This window comes from Eurytemora carolleeae, unplaced genomic scaffold, assembly GCF_000591075.1.
Source record: "Eurytemora carolleeae unplaced genomic scaffold, Eaff_2.0 scaffold697, whole genome shotgun sequence".
Taxonomy (NCBI): Eukaryota; Metazoa; Arthropoda; class Copepoda; order Calanoida; family Temoridae; genus Eurytemora; species Eurytemora carolleeae.
Genome location: NW_019396609.1, coordinates 138,182 through 156,117, shown reverse-complemented (window position 1 = coordinate 156,117; position 17,936 = coordinate 138,182). Strand labels below are relative to the sequence as shown.

Sequence of the window (17,936 nt, the reverse complement as noted above, 5' to 3'; positions counted from 1 at the left end):
AGCTCTATTTATCAAACACGTCAGTTAGGTGGATTTATTGTCTGCAGAAAAAATAGTTAGAAAATATTCTAGTTTTTCTTTGAATAAAAAGAACTAGTTTCTCTGAAAATGTGATTTTCGGATTATTTATCTGTTTCGCAGATAAAGATTTACAGGATTTATAGATTTAAAGACGTCTTCACCTCTCGTTTTTTTTTTTTACAAATTTTCAGTATCATACACCGCATAAATCTAAAATTATCTGGTACCTAGACCAGACAGCCAGATATTGAGCTCTCTGGCAATGTACTGTCACATAATTATTTACTTAAGATTGGTTTTGCTCCACTATTTTTGATAATCTTCTAATGCAATGTTTACTTGGTTTGAAAGAATGGCTAAAAGAAGAAAAAAAGATTTCTTTTACGGCACTCATCGATCCAAACTGCAATGGAAAGTTGCATCAACTTTTTAAATTTGGTCGACTTTAATTTGTCTCAATACCTTGTCCTTTGATTTTAACTCAATTTACCTTAAACTCATACTTTATGTAACAACAAGACTTGTACATTTTAGAAACAGAAAGCATTTGTTTTTACCTTTACATTTTCAGATGTAATTGGCAAATCTCATCAATTTTAGAGTAAGACCTAAAAACCTTTGGATCGATGTGACTTGGTTTAAAAAAAGGGAATTTTGACGCAAGCTGAAGGATGATTCTTTGAATGGAATTGGGTCTTCACCACAAACGCTAATTTTGTAATTTCTATATCTTTGAAATCTGAGATGGAATTTAAAGAATTTGAGCCGCGGTTTAAATCTGCCAAAACCCGGTTTAAATCAAGCGCCGGCCTAAATATTGAAATATTTGATACAATTTTAAGTGGAACCAACCATACTTAAGCCGAGGCTTAAATTTAAACCGCCGCTCAAATTCTTTAAATTCGGCCAAGGATTGTTTGATTTCTTAAACTCAGTTAATTTGCTCTGACAGAGTTCATAGTTTAAAATAACTAAGATCTACAACATTGATTGCAAAGATAAAAGGATTAAAAACTCGCAAGCAAAAAATCAATTGCTAATACTAAGGAAATGAAAAATAAACAGGGTCAGGATACGTTCAATAGTCTAAATAGAATTCAAATGTATTTAAATAACATTCTTTTTTAATGCTATTTTTACAAAAAAATATCTTATATGTACAATTAGTACAAGTCGAAGGATAGAATTATAACGAATACTTTTAAAACAATAAATTGATTAATAATTAATATTAACAACACTAAATTTCTATGACAAAATATTAGTGATAGAACAGTAAAAAAAAAATAAAAAAATAATTTGTACATGTTACAGATTATGACAAAATGAAATAATTTGTACACGTTAAAAAATACTGACATAATGAAATAATGTGTACATGTAAACTAAAATAACAAGTTCTTATGCATTGAAAATATATGTAAACATGTTGTTTATACACCAATATGGTTTTACATAAGAACCAGGAAATTCAGCAAAACGTGCGTTAAGTATGAGTCTTTAGAAATGTTTTTTTTTCTGTTACGAGTAGAGATGGGCATCGTTTTTTTACTAACGAACTCTTTAAGAACGAATATTATTTTTCTTTAGAAAAAGGGCGCCGTTCTGAAGAAAAACGATCTGTAAAATTTTCGTTTTTTAAAACAAACGAAAAAAAAGTAACGACTTAATTTTGATGTAAAGAACTCGAAAAAAAATCGTTTTTTTAATAAACGATCCGAATTTTTCAAAAGATTTGAAAAATCTATCGTTTTCTTACTATATGAACGATTTTTGGAACAAACTTTTTTAACAAATATTTGAATAAACAATAGATTATTGTGCTGAATGAACGAATTTAGTGAATTAAAGATTCAACTGAACAAATGATTTTACTGAATGATCTTTTCCACTGAGAAAACGAACGAAATAGATGAAACATGAACAATAATTTTGAGAACGAACTTAATCAATTTTTTTATATAATTGAAAAAAAAGAAGAAATGGGTCGTTCACGAAGGATAAACGAACAAAATGACAAAAATAATATGAGAAGCAAAAAATACAAAAAAAAATATTTTTTACCATTTTGAAATATTTTACTGTGAAAAGCATCAGAAACATTTTTAAAGATTTTTTTCCTTTTGAATTTTACATGTATGCATGAACAACAACATGATGGTTTAGATTTGTATAATTTATAAATAGTTTGTTGCACACCTTACAGGGAACAGGAGAGTTTAAACCACAGCTTCGTCTGTGTACTCTCAACCGACCACGAAATATAAATCTTTTCTCACACACATCACCTGAAAAAAAACAAATTATTATTGAACTTTTTCTGATACATGATATTTGATATTTGATATTTAAAAAATGAATATAATCAGTTCAATCTAAAATATTTAAATCATTTTAAGGTACTTCAATTATTTTCTACTTTTATAAGTGGATAAAAAGACAAAACAAAAAATAAGTCATAACTAAATTAATGAAATAAAGTGTTCTGTCTACGAAATAGGCTAAATTAGATATGAACCACTTAACAATTAATATCCAAGCATTAAGAAACTGATTTATAGACTCAAATTCTAAAATGTTTTCAGCCTAATGCCATGGACCTTTGATATTTTAAACTAGGAGTTATCAAAGAGTAAGTTGTAAGTTTGAATTAGAAGTGGTCATCAGTTCCATAACCGCATGTTTTTTGTTAAAGAATAATGTACTCACACCTATAGGGTCGGAAAATATCGCAACTTTTCTCATGCAAGTTCATAGATTCCATTTTGTCGAACAGTTTTCCGCATGCTCTACATGAATACTGCTCTTGTTTCATCCCACTGGTATGCATTCTTTTAATGTGCATTTTCAGGTTCTCCTCTGAATCCGTTGGTAGGTCACAGATAGAACAATAGAACACCTAGATACAACAGAAATTAAATCATGTAAGATATTAAAGGCTTGGGGGTCTGAATCTATTTATATAGGGGGGGAGGTATCCCACGCCCCCCCTTCTCTAGAAAAAGTGCCTTAGATAATAGGTACAGGGTTAAAATGCATAGCCCAATTTTTTAAGGCCAGATCATTGAAAAAAGAATTAGATCGATAACATTTTTAGTTTGGGTGCAAAAGAGGATTGAAAAATGCCGTAACAAAGGTCAAACAACTGTAAAAAATATTTTTTGTTTAAAACAAATATCAAAGTGTGACACATGTTTCTACATTAATTTTTCAAGGGCTTTTCAAAATATAGTTTTTACATAGCTGTAGCTGTTTTAAATTTTTGTTTTACACCGACCGGACTTTTAACCGCCCTCTTCCCTAGAGGGGGAGGGCGCCAAACCCCCCCCCCCAGCCTGTTTAGGGTTAAAGGGACTGTAAGCGTAATATCAAGAGTCATCTAATTTAAAGAAGAACGACCTCAATTCACGACGGTATCTATTAAACCTTTGACTGGTAATCGAGGACAGAGATCTTAGAGTATATTTCTTCTCAATTCCGTGGGAAAAGTCGTAAAATTGGAGTTTACGCTAGCGTACTGTGTGAACATGGCGTCACATATTTTCCTGGAAAATCTAGAATATTATTTGTCACACGAGGTTTTGAAAACTCCGAATATTAATATTCCATGTTGCCAGCCCCTTCTGTAGAAAGTATTTATTTCATAAATAAAAAAACAGCTTGAAAGCAAAGTATTCAACATTAAAAGCATTTCTGCAGAAAATTTAGGAAACGTCTGTCATTCTTGATAAGTCAAAAGTTTAAAGGGTATCGTTGTGAATCAAATAAATTAAATTCAAATAATGTCCTAATTTTCGGAATTAGGAAATAGTAAGATAGTTTCTTTAAAAAAATGTAACGAATTTTTTTAAGATTTTAAAATAGTTTTTTTCCCTCATACTCAAACATCAGACTATCTGTTAAATATAAAAACAAAAATTGTGCTTTTTCAGAAAAAATATTGTATAAATTTTTATTTTAATAAAAGAGAATATTTGGTTTTTTCAATAAATAATTTGAAAAACTTTAAATATTGGATCTGGAAAAATGCTTAGTTTTAGCTGTCTACGTCGTTTACATCATCAGTTTGAAAATTATAGCTGATTAATGAGATGGTTAATTTTAAAAAATTAAATAAAGCAAACAATCAAGTCAAGAAATGTATGAACAAATTATGAAAATATAAAAAAAATGAAAATATGAAAGAAAACAAAAAGTGGCACCTAATACCTGTTCCAAACAAGACGGCAAATCATATCTAGCCTCTATATTAGTTAAAATATTTGAACCAACTATTTTTCAGTGGCTGCCGCAGTATTTTGAGTGGTAATTGATAAGACTGTGACGAATGGGACATGCATTCACAATTCCCTAGGTTTTAAATCTTCGTCAACGCAAAAATTTACTTTTTGTGTTTAGGTATGCTATTATATTTATTCTATAATTAATTGTATTTTCCTACCTCCATGATAACTTTATTTTCACTCCACCTTCGAACAGTATTAAGACTCGACTCCAGAATTACATCAAACTCCTGACCCATCCTTCCAGAACCTTCGTGATAATCTCCTCTTATAAACCCATCCTTCTCTGCATCTTTCATCACATTAATGTCATCAAATCTTGGAGGCAATTTTTGGAACTGATGTCGGCCATCTTTAAAAAATTGCGGATTTTCAGCCAAGTCAGCTGAAAAAGATAATGGCCGCTTCTTTGGAATCGTAGGAACATGTTTATTGTTGTAGGTTGCAAAACTGGGAGCTTGGGTTTGTGAACTTGAGCGCAAAACAACATTTGGAGAAGGATTTGATGAATTATCATTGAATTGCATTGAACTATTTAACGATGATCTTGATTGAAAAACTGCTGAAGAAAATGGTGGATTGCCGTCTTGTTGAACACTAATATGTTGCGAATATGAAGGATTAAAATAACCCGGGGAACTTTGCATTTTCGTTGATTGGAATGGTTCACTGGGTCTCAAAGAAGTATTGGAAATGGAGTTAGGTACTTTATGCTCATTCTCATGAAAAAAGGAGTAACTTCGTGTGGAACCATTTTCAGAAAACAATGGGTTTTCTGAACAAAAAGGAGATAGTTGATCACACAATTGAGGTTCTAAGTTGCTTGATCTGCTAAAAGAGAAATTAAATGACTTCATTTGGTTGCTGGGAGTTTGTGGTGGGGTCAAAACTTGTGGTGGGTTGGAGTTTGTCCTTCGGGGTTGATAAACAGATGATTTTTGTGTCTCATGATAATTTTTTATAGACTCAGCTTCTGAATTTATCAGATATTGCAGATCATGTGGATACTGATATGCATCCTGGGGATTGTATTGATGCTGATAACCATGATGATCCTTCTGTAGAAGTTGATTCTGAAACCCTTGATGATCAGATATATATCTGGAAATATCATGCTCCTTCTGAATGAATGGTAGATTTGTTAGGTTTAAAGTAGGTGTCATTTCATGGTTCTGAGAAATCGGGTATTGCTGGAAATCAAGTTGAGGATCTTGACCAGATGAGGATCGGAATTGATCTTGTAAGGGTTTTGAAGTAGGATCGATTAACTGATTGTAGGGATCACAGACATTAGAATTGTTGGACTGAATAAGAAAATCAACAAATTGTTGATTTTTACCACCAGACTTTTCCATCTCTTCTACCTCATAATTCGGGATAAACCAAGATATTTTAGCAGCTCTTGGGTTCAAGTCAAAACCTGGTATTTCTGATTTACTTGAGAAAGAATGGATCTTTTCTTCTTCCTTTTCTCTTTTCCGTTTTCACATTTCTTTTTTAAATAACTTAATTATTAATAATGATTATCCTCTCAATTCTGATAATCAACTGAACCTTACACGTTTATTATTGAATATCATTGGGGGAATTGATAAAAGATCTCCTTTTTAATTTAAGCCATTTTAGACAATGTTCAATTTATCTATGCGTGACATCAAAGAATTATAATTTAAAAATAGTTATTATCAGAGGTGTACGCATTTTTAGTACTGCAGTGTACTGTCTCTGGGCTGTGAAGTAAACACAAGACGGATGTCACAGTCTGTCATGGGATCCATCTTTCACATAAAATATCAATGAAATATTCTGGTCATAGGAAGCTGTTATGTAAATTTTCAAGATTTTCAAAATTAAATGCTTTTATCCTCCTCGGGTACTAGAGGAACACTGATGCATCTATTCTTGTTTACAAACACCGCCCAGAGAGAACAATACGTACGCAGAGAATTCGCAACAGCTATTAACTTTCCTTGCCTTATTACCTTGCGTGACATAATTTAAATAAGTTATATAATACATATTTTTTTCTTCATTTTCTTTAATTCTCGAGATATGTTATTAATGACTCTTTTGTAAAAAAAAAAATTTTCTTCTGTTTAACAAGACAGGACTGGTATTCACTTCGAACAAAAAGATCATATCTTTGTATGTAGTTGCCTTGTCTTTTAATTTTTTTCCAATACAGGTCCAAATGGCTGAACTTATCCGGCAAACATTTTTGTGGCCACACAGAATACCCCAAAGGCATGGAATTAAAAATATTAGCATGGCGGGGTGCAACAACAACAACAAGATGGGGAGAGAACTGATATCCCCCCATACTCTGTACAGTAGGGGTGATTGATTTGTGACTTTTCAGCCAGCCGCCACTCGAGGTAGCTGCGTTTTTACTTTATAAAAAATATTGTAATAAAAAAAAATTAAAAATCGTCCATAGGGTTGCGAATTGACGATTTATTATGGGAGAAATCGCCGTAAGGTCTAAAAAAAACTATTTAAAAAATGAATATGATACATATCATTTTCTTGGAAATTTCATGCTGAATTTAGATTCGAAAACCATTTTTAAAAATATTAAAATCTAAAGAAGTTATGGCCAAATAACGATACTAAATTCAGGTTTCTTAACTTGTTTCATGTTTTTGATGAGTTTTTAGCTCTAACTCACTCAATTTTCAATTGTTTTAAAAACGCTTTTCTGATTTGAATTCGGCATTAAATTTCCAAGAAAATGATGTAACACATGAAAATAAAAAAAAAAATTTTTTTGTGGCCTTACGGTGAATTCTCCGATTTTAAATCGTCAAATCGCAACCTTCTGGACGATTTTGAATTTTTTTTTTAATTGCAATATTTTTCTTAAGTGAAAACCCAGTGACCTCTGGTGGGCGGTTGGCTAAATTCCAATATTGACCACCCTTACTGTACAGTCTTTACCCCTTTGAATTATTATGCCTTTGTTTTTTCTAATTATATATATAAAAAGTAATAATCTCGATTTGAGGGTTTCTTCGTTTTTTTTGTTTTATTACAATACATAAACCCCTGGACCGCATTGCAACAAATGCTGATTGAAAACTCGTTAGAACCGCTTCAATGATGTTAGCTTGGCTTGAAATCTAGTTAATAGGGTTAATTTTATACTGTCCAATGTTGAAAAAAGGAAACGTTTATATATTTCAAAATACGTATTCGTGATCTTTTTATATCCTCTCCGTAAATTTCTTTTCAAATTAACTTTAACTCTTTTAACCTGTTTTCGCTCGGTTCTCAAAGAGTTTAAAATTTTTCAATTTTCCAATAAAAAAAATCCTTTGATTCTTCTAAAAGCAGATACATTTTTTGAGAAAAGAAAACGAATATGAGTCACACTGTTTCTTTTCTTTTAATAATATATTTCTTTAGAAACCATTGCAGTGTTTTTGTGAACGAAATCAAATTAAGTCCTTTATTACAACTTTCAAAAAATCAACTTTAATATATATTTACTTCTCCTAGGAATACAATTACTGCTAGGAATATATTTACTGCTCCTAGGAATACAGTTACTGCTCTATAGGAATATATTTACTGCTCCTAGGAATACAGTTACAGCTCAATAGGAATTTATTTACTGCTCCTAGGAATACAATTACTGTTCTAATGGAATAAATTTACTGCTCCTTGGAATATAATTCCTGATCTATAGGAATATATTTACTGCTCCTAGGAATACAATTACTGCTCTATATGAATATATTAAGTGCTCATATGAATACTATTACTGCTCAATAGGAATATAGTTACTGCTCCTGGGAATACAATTACTGCTCTAAAGGAATATAGTTACTGTTCCTGGGAATAAAATTACTGCTCTATAGGAATATAGTTACTGTTCTATAGGAATATATTAAGTGCTCCTATGAATACTATTGCTGCTCTAAAGGAATATAGTTACTGCTCCTGGGATCTATAGGAATATATTTACTGCTCCTAGGAATACAATTACTGCTCTATATAAATATATTAAGTGCTCCTATGAATACTATTACTGCTCAATAGGAACCTTTTTACTGCTCCTGGGAATACAATTACTGCTCTAAAGAATATAGTTACTGTTCCTGGGAATACAATTACTGCTCTATAGGAATATAGTTACTGCTCTGTAGGAATATATTAAGTGCTCCTATGAATACTATTACTGCTCTATAGGAATAAAGTTACTGCTCCTGGGAATACAGTTACTGCTCTATAGGAATATAGTTACTGCTCTGTAGGAATATATTAAGTGCTCCTATGAATACTATTACTGCTCTATAGGAATAAAGTTACTGCTCCTGGGAATACAGTTACTGCTCTATAGGAATATATTAAGTGCTCCTATAAATACTATTACTGCTCTATAGGAATATATTAAGTGCTCCTATGAATACTATTACTGCTCTATAGGAATAAAGTTACTGCTCCTGGGAATACAGTTACTGCTCTATAGGAATATATTAAGTGCTCCTATGAATACTATTACTGCTCTATAGGAATAAAGTTACTGGTCCTGGGAATACAGTTACTGCTCTATAGGAATAAAGTTACTGCTCCTGGGAATACAGTTACTGCTCTATAGGAATAAAGTTACTGCTCCTGGGAATACAGTTACTGCTCTATAGGAATAAAGTTACTGCTCCTGGGAATACAGTTACTGCTCTATAGGAATATATATGCAGTACAGTAAAGTTCCATTTATCCCTCCTGTACAGTTTTTATTTATACATATGCAGTAAAGATGAATGAAATCAAACTAAGTTTCTAAAAAAATCTTCTCAAAAAGTAACACAATAAGACTAATAATAAAATCACATAGTTCATAGAATGCTCTAGAAATCAGAATATAATTTAATAAACAACTATTCATTGTTTTCGTGTAACAGAGCAAATGCGTTCTTTTATTGAAAACTTGACAAAGTCAATCATGTTTTTAACTTCAAAATAATATGTATTATAGTTTATGATCCTTCTCTTTTTGACAGAAATAACATTTTATCAGATTTAGATGTGATGTTTTGCATTATCATTTTTAAGTTGTTACTTTTGAATTCAATGCATATATCATTATAGTTTGATTATAATCTAAACTTTCATTTCCCTTATTTATTAAATAATTATAATCAAATAATTTGCTACTTTTTTTCTTAATGACCCTATTCCTGCTGGGGGGGGGGGGGGTCAAGTTCATCCCCTCTTTTGTTTGTTTTACATAACTCAAGAAGTATTGGTCTGAGGCTGTTGAAATTTTCTGACTTTTTCTAAATACCCATAGCCCTATCCTATGGTATAAAACCGGACTTTTATACTAACTGTATGAGTCCTCAGGCAGACTGCCTGAATGACTGTTTTTTCCTGTGACAAACTAAATCTTTGTTTTGATCCACTTATAGTTGTCAGATCTTGATAATTTTTAGATATTTAGAAAGCTTACGACATACGGAAATGGATTGCACAAGTTTCGCAAAGAAAATTTTGCAAATTATTTGTAAACAACCGTCAAAAGAAATTTGCACATTTTTAGTTTTTCCTAATAACACATCAGGTTATTTAAAATTTTACAATTTTTTTTGCATATTTAAATGGCATGGTCAAGGACTGGTCAAGGACTTTTTAAAAATGTACATTTTATAATTTTTTGGCGTTTTTTTTGCTAACATTTTATTATATAACTGGATTTTGCCAAAACAATTTCAAATTTTGCAAATTTGCAAATTTTCAGCAGATTCTCAAAGTAGAGAATAAGATCTTTTCTAATGGTATATTACTTGTTATATTTGGACATCAAAAATGGGATTTAGCGTAACCTGGTATTCAAGCACTCCAGCAGGGATGGGGTTACAATTTAGATCTTAGGTAAATGTTCAATAAACAGGGGAATTAATGTTCTCTTATTTCTGACATTTCTACATAAAACCAGCTTGAGAATACAGCTTTAAGAGGTAACAAAGCTTTCCATGTTAAAGTCTTATAACGCATCTTTTAACTTTTAAACTAATTAATTTACTCCAAATAAATTCCAAAACAATAGATAGCAACGTAGAATTTGTACACTCTCAGTACAGTTGCATTCTGTCGTCACAAGTGTCAATTCAGTTTTTGTGTCCGACAAAATTATTAATAATAGTGATAATTTTAGAATAAAGTGTTTTTCTTACAGTAAAATAAGTGCAATTTAATGTGTTCTTTATTTTGTGTTTTTACACTTTTTTATTTAATCTTGGAAAACATGTCAACTAATGTGAGTCAATTTCGTTTTCCTTGTTATATTTGACACTTGTGAGTGTGACGTTGTATAAAATTGGTTCATTTCTCTGTTGCCACCTATTGTACTTGATATCTATTTGATTTACTCAAGTTTTTTAGTATGACAAATTAAGCATGTATTATATAATAACTGAAGGATTTTTCAAACATGTAATAATTTGTATAGAATTTGAGGAAAGAATTTATATTGATCATTGACAATATTGATACTTTGCAAGAAACCTTCATATTAAAGTTTTCCATGAAAAATCTTTTTAAATTTAGGAAATTCAAACCTTTTTAAATGAAAGAAGAATAATAAAACATTAAGGATATGTTTTTCTATATTTTTGATGTTATTTTTTTAATTTTGTTCACTTTAATTTAATACTTATACATCTAAAGCAAGAACATTTTTACAGCGTGTACGTATATGCAAATAGAAACAAAGCTAACAATTTCTGAAAGGGCGTAGGGGGGGGGGGTGCTGGGTAAATGTGCCCCTTAATTTTGGTTCCTTTAAATATCTTTCTGAAGGTCCGTAGTCCTTTGTAAATTTTGATATATCCTGGAACTTTTTGATTCTATACCCAGGGAAAAAATGTCGTCTTGAATTACAGAATTGTTTGTAAACTTTAATTCAAGTGAAAGCAGGGAAATTTAGATTAATTTTAACTTCTTAAGACAGAAAAACTTTAAAAATCTAGATATTTTTTATCTCCTTATCGAGATTATTTTAAAGATACAAAATTGTTTATATTATTTTTACAAAAAAGGTTGTACGATGATAACGTGGTAGTATATTTACATTCTTTGTAGTTTAGAAAATTATTTAATTTGCGGATTAATTTTTCTCTTTTTCTTTCCAAAATTCATATTTAAATTTGTTTCATTGGAGAAAAAATCCTTTTTCAAGTATTATTAACTATGGAGTTAATAAGAGTTACAGTACTGCTGATAATATAGCCCTCTTTTTTTGTAGTTAGATTGAATGAATTTAAAGAACAAAATTATATATTCAAATATTGACAGATCTGTAACTCCAACAAAACATTTACATGTTACATAATAAGAAAACATGCATAATGTGTACTGTCGTTTGAAAATAAATAAGCGGCAATTAAATTTTATGCTTGTTTTCAAGGACAGTTACTAAGTTTTGGGTTTTAATTTCCCATAAATTTTCTTAAATACATTTCGGAGCGCGAGTCTGCTAGCCGGGGTATTCATTTCTTTGTGCTTCCGTATCTCCGACCAATTGTTGATCTTTGACGGGAAGTCATTAGGGGCTAGTTTTAAAATTAGTAGTGTTAGCGTCATAACAAGGAACATTGACGGTTTCTTGTTAATATTGAAGCTTCATGTTCCAGGATAATGGAACAGAAAAATTAATGGACTAAGGATAAAGGTTATCGTTCAGATGTAATTATTGGACAGTTAAAAGGCTTGAAATTTAATGATTTCATGTGCTATTATGTATTATATATATTCTATCGACTATGAAATCAATTGAGCAGCAAAAATATTAAATTTCTGATTTACAGAGCGTCCCATATCATATTAGACTATCTCCAATCTTTAACTTTAAAATACGCTAATAATACTCCAAAAATCTAGCATTTTCTGCAAACAAATTTTCTATTAGCCTTATTAAATTTTTTAAAATGATTCATTCTTCTTAAATTTTCTGATTTGTCCCCCAAATGGATAAATGGATAAATGGGGTTAACTGTAGCTGTCTGGATATGATTAACAGACAGCTAGGGTTTTCTGTGCGTCTGTGAACATGTGTCAGGCACATTTTTAAAGTTTTATGTGTTACAAAACTTTAGTCGTGCATTTCTGAAATATATCTGAACAAAGACGACTTTTACTTCGGATTTTACAACTTTTAATTGTACAGTCTTACTTTGGATTATATGTTTAAACCTTTTTTATAACAAGGTATTGTCCAAGACTTTATAATTCACTTTTAACAATTATATGTAGATTATGCATCAATGCTATTTTGTTTGGCTATGTATTTTGAATATTTAAGTAAATAAAAATTTTTTGGGCTTATTTGGCGGATTTTTAATGAGAGATCAAAATAATACGACATTGAACAGTATGCACTTTAATGTAGTCAGTTGTACTTTTTTATGCTTGCCCTTTTTTTATATTTCTTCTTTGTTTCTTTTCCTCTTTTGTTAAACTTCCTCCTTTGTTTATATTCCTCCTTTGTTTATATTCCTCCTTTGTTTATATTCCTCCTTTGTTTTTACATATTTGTTATATTTCTCCTTTGTTCATATTCCTTCTTTGTTTATATTTCACCTTTGTGTATATTCCTCCTTTGTTTATATTACATATTTGTTTATATTCCTCCTTTGTTTATATTCCTCCTTTGTTTTTGTTCCTCATTTGTTTAAATTCCTTTTTGGTTTTGTAATTGTAAGTAAGTAAGGAAGTAATTAATTATTTTTTTTTTGAAATATAACAAAAACACACCAAAATAAGTGTTTCAGGAGAAAATAGAAAACAAATATTTTTTGTTTATATTACATTAAACATAAGTGCATGGTGGTGTATTGTTAACAGTTTTCGAAGTTAAACTAACAAATTTATTTGTAATGTTGAAGAAATAACATAGGCGATTGAAGCGAAACTGGTCAAAGAAAATTGAGCCAATACATATTTTTCCTGTGGGGCCCTACTAAAGAAACCAAACAGCTCGATATAAAATGGAGTACCGTCTGCAAAGCATGTATAATCATATGGTAGGGCGAACTGCGTCAGTTGTCTCTCCCTTCTATTCCTTGCTCCCTGATTATATCACGTGTGCTATTAAGTTTTGATTGGTTCCCGGATTTTCTCCCAAAAATTTAGGATATTTCACAAATATGATTTTTAAATTAAATTGAAATAATCTTTATCTATATATAAATTTGGCTTGTCTGTCTGTTTGTCTGTCTGTTTGTTTGTATCCAATAAACGTCAAAACGTCTGAACCGATCGGGCCCAAATTTTTTGTGGGACCTCACGGAGCCCCAGGGAAGGTTTATGAATGATCAAAATTTCAAATATTTGTCTCCATCAAAATTCGATCTTCATTAAATTTTTGAAAATTTTGAAAATCCACGAAATTTATTGTGAAAATCCGCGAACTATTTTTGTTTTGTTTTACGATGTACACAAAGAGAACATGTTTACACTTAATTTAAAGGTTGGGCGCGAAACGCCCTCTAAGGCTAGTATTTTTTAATTCTGCTTTGTCTCAAAGCTTTTTTGATCTATAAATAGCCATTGAAATAAGACAAGTATACAGAAACGTTTAAAAAAATACCCATAACACTATTAGTTGGCACGACGTGCAATACAGTTTTTAGACTTAAATTTTCTCGATATCTTGCAGGTTTTCGCCTTTTTTGATTATATTTAAAAATTAAATTTAAAAAGGCTCAACTTCTCGATAAAGCGAAAATTTCTGTCCAAAAACTTTATAACACTGCGAACCAAAATAACAGTGTTATAAATAATTATAATTTGCTTAAACAATAAATATTTAAAAAAGATTTATAGATAAAAATACTCTATTTGCTTATTAAACCACTTTTGGAAAGAGTAAGAGTAATTCAAAATTCTAAGTTTTAAATTATAGACTTTGTAAGCCTTTGCCGCAATTTGTGTTATTTTTTGAATAATCAGTGACGTCATAATAGGTACGTAAATTTCCATAGTATGGAGACGACATTTCTTATACATTGGAGCGCATCAACGAGGTTATAGTTTATAGAGTAATGATGTACGCTAATCCTTTACAATTAATTATACCGAGAGCGTACTGAATATTTGTGTATTATAAGGAGATTCTGACCTAACCTATAGTATATTAATATTAGTAAACAGTTGTAAATGTACAGCACAACTAATTGAGCACACAGGTAGAGAACTATATCCCCCTGAGCCCAAAACTTAAGACAGAGTATCCTTATAAAAACTAGTTTTAAAACCCGGGTTTCACGGATGGGGTTAGGCAGTTTTGTAGATATCAATATTTTTGTTATGAAATATTATATTATTTAGTTTCTTCATACTCTCCTTTTTTCCGAATCTCTTAAATTAAAATCTACACAAATTTTAAGACCCCGAAATGAAAACTCGGGAGTTTCATTCAACGATACTCTTTTAAATTTCGGGCTCTGGAGCGCATTTATTTAACCTTATACTCTATAACCCAACAAATATATAGACCAGGAACGCCCAACTCAGATATACGCAAATTGTGTGCTGTACACTGTGGTAGGAATGTAAACAAATCCAGTGCCCCCACAGCAGTTGAAGAGAAAGGATTAAACACTGATAAACAGAGTGATGTTACAGTCAAAAACAAAAGAAACTAGTTAATTATCTCCGTATCGAGATGTTTTAGAATTATGGTGTAGTTAAAAGCTTGATGGTCTTCTTGTTTTAAAATAGAATGTTAAAAAGTGTATAAGAATAAATATATTATGATATGAATAACATTTTCTCGAATTTTATGTTAGAAGGTTTTATTTCTTAATGACTAATATTCAATGGGCATTTCCCGAAAATTTTTTAAAGGTACCGTTGTGAATCAGGCATACATCTTTATTTATTAGGGACACAATTATGTGTGCACTGTGCAGTCTTGTTATGCATGTCTACAGTTCCTCTTTGCATTGATTCCTATGGAGTGAGGAATTGTTTTTGCTTTGATTAAAACATCCCAATTTATATAACGTTTTACAATTTGAATATAATCTTGGATATTATCATTTCCCTCTCCTGTCTTTAAAGCATATACTCTCAAGTAACAAATAGTCTTTCGTTTTATAATCAGTATTCGTGTCTACGATAGCAATATACTTTATTTCACCCCCCCCCTCATAATTGATGTTTTGCCCCTGAATTCTTTGTTTTGATCGCCTCCCACTGCAGTACACAAATTTGACGCATTAGATATGGCGGTTCCTGGTCTATATATTTCTTGCTATAACCTTGGTTAAAATCAAGACATTGGTTCTTCTGATAAAAATCTTCAATTCAATTCTTTTTAAAATTCAAAATAAGTTTGATAATTGAATGTTTAGAAAAGTGGCGTTTTTTTATACCATATCTTAGGGAAATTGTGATGAGGAAGCAGTCTGATTTTGAAAGATTTAACTCTAGGAATATAAAATCGTTTTTGTTTCTAAGTTTTGAATCTTTTATATTTTTTTACATTTAAATTGAGATAACAATTTTACAACAATAAACATTACTAATGGTCTGAGTGGGATTATGTTTTAAGCCCAAACAGCTTCAGCGCTGTGTGACTTATTCTAGGTAACCCTATAAAAAGACAAACAGCTTTCTTTCGCAATGTTTCTAGCTTATAAATATTTTTGTTTGAAGTTAAAGTATTAGAAATATTTAACTAAACTCTAAACGAGAGTGGAAAAAAAGATTAAAAGAGCAATTCCATGGTTTCAAAATTAAGAAAATCTATATTTTTTTTCATGGAATAAAGTGAAAACATTAATCGCTAGTATATCTTTTTAAAATTTTGTGTCCAACCATATTCCAAAGAATCTAACTGAATCTGTTTTCTTTATGCGTTCAATTTTTTGTGTAGTTTCTCCTAGTTTAATGAAAACATTGGGACAGTAGTTTTGCACATTTGAAAAATTTAAAAATAAAATTTCATTAGTTTTCTCAAAGTTTATAGTAAGTTTATTATATTCCGCCTATGTTTATATTTCTTCTTTGTTCATATTCCTCCTTTGTTCATATTCCTCCTTTTATATATTCCCCCTTTTTCATATTCTTCCTTTGATTATATTCCTTCTTTGTTCATATTTCTTCTATGTGTATATATTCCTCCTTTGTTAATAGATCCTTTTTGCTTATAATCCTCCTTTTTTTCCTACTTTGTTCATATTCTTCCTTTGTATATATTCCTTTTTTGTTTATAATCCTCCTTTTTTAAATTTCTCCTTTGTTTATATTCCTTCTTTCATATATTTTTCCTTTGTCTATACACCTCCTTTGTTTACATTTCTCCTTTGCTTATATTCCTCCTCTGTTCATATTTCTCTTTTTGTACATTCCTATTTTGTTTATATTCCTCCTTTGCTAAATTCCTCTTTTGTTTATATTTAGCCTGTGTTTATACTACACATTTGATTATATTCCTCCTTTGTTTAAATTCCTATTTTGTTTGCTTTCCTACTTTGTATTCATTCCTTCTTTGTTTATATTCCTCCTTACTTAAATCCCTTATTTCTTTATATTCCTCTTTTGTTTATATTCTACCTTTACTTATATTCCTCTTTTGTTTATATTTCACCTTTGTTTATATTTATCCTTTGTTTTTATTCCTTCTTTCTTAAATCCCTTATTTGTTTATATTCCTCTTTGTTTATATTCTACCCTTGTTATTATTTCTCTTTTGTTTATATTCCACCTTTGTTAATATTCCTCATTTTGTTTATATTCCTCCTTTGTTTATATTTATCTTTTTTTATATTTCTCCTTTTTTAGATTCCTCTTTTGTTAATATTCCTCTTTTGTTTATATTCAACTTTTGTTTATATTCTACCTTTGTTTAAAGTCCTCCTTTGTATTGATTCCTTCTTTGTTTATATTCCTCCTTACTTAAATCCCTTATTTCTTTATATTCCTCTTTTGTTTATATTCCCCTTTTGTTTATATTCCTCTTTTGTTTATATTCAACTTTTGTCTATATTCGACCTTTGTTTAAAGTCCTCCTTTGTATTGATTCCTTCTTTGTTTATATTCCTCCTTACTTAAATCCCTTATTTCTTTATATTCCTCCTTTGTTTATATTTATCCTTTTTATATTTCTCCTTTTTTAGATTCCTCTTTTGTTTATATTCCTCTTTTGTTTATATTTCTCCTTTATTTACATATTCCCCGGAAAAAGTTTAATTGGTTACTACTGTTGTACATCGAACGTGTTTAAATGAGGATCACAATTATAAATTACGCTAACAGATCCTTTCAGTCAACGAATTTAGAATGAAACATCTATGTCAAATATAGTTTAGATGCTATTGAGAAGTTTCAGAACTTATTTGGTTTCAGGTTCCAATAATATGTTATTCTTTCATTCCTCTCATCTAGGGGATTCTAGAATATGTTTAAATATATTCAAACAGAATTTTAAATGGGAAAATATAAATTCTCTTTTCTGGGAGGGGAAAGGGAGAGAGGGTTACCTTAAAGGTAAATGTTTACCAGTTAATTGATGTTGAATATAGGATACAGGTTTACTAGATAATTGTTGTATATATGATACAGGTTTATCATGGTAAATTGTTGAGTATAGGATACAGGTTTACTAGGACCTCACGGAGCCCCAGA

The 17,936-nt window shown here is 30.3% G+C and overlaps 1 protein-coding gene across 1 annotated transcript; it reads right to left on the bottom strand.

Moving 5' to 3' along the window:
• Positions 1-2,085: 2,085 nt before the first annotated feature.
• Positions 2,086-5,851, bottom strand: LOC111706248 (zinc finger and BTB domain-containing protein 49). Its single transcript, XM_023479073.1, has 3 exons — positions 4,463-5,851; positions 2,731-2,920; positions 2,086-2,309 (listed from the first exon to the last, which is right to left on the bottom strand). Exons 1-3 carry the CDS (start codon positions 5,657-5,659, stop codon positions 2,152-2,154), a joined length of 1,545 nt encoding a protein of 514 aa, XP_023334841.1. The 5' UTR covers positions 5,660-5,851; the 3' UTR covers positions 2,086-2,151.
• Between the last annotated feature and the right edge of the window lie 12,085 nt (positions 5,852-17,936).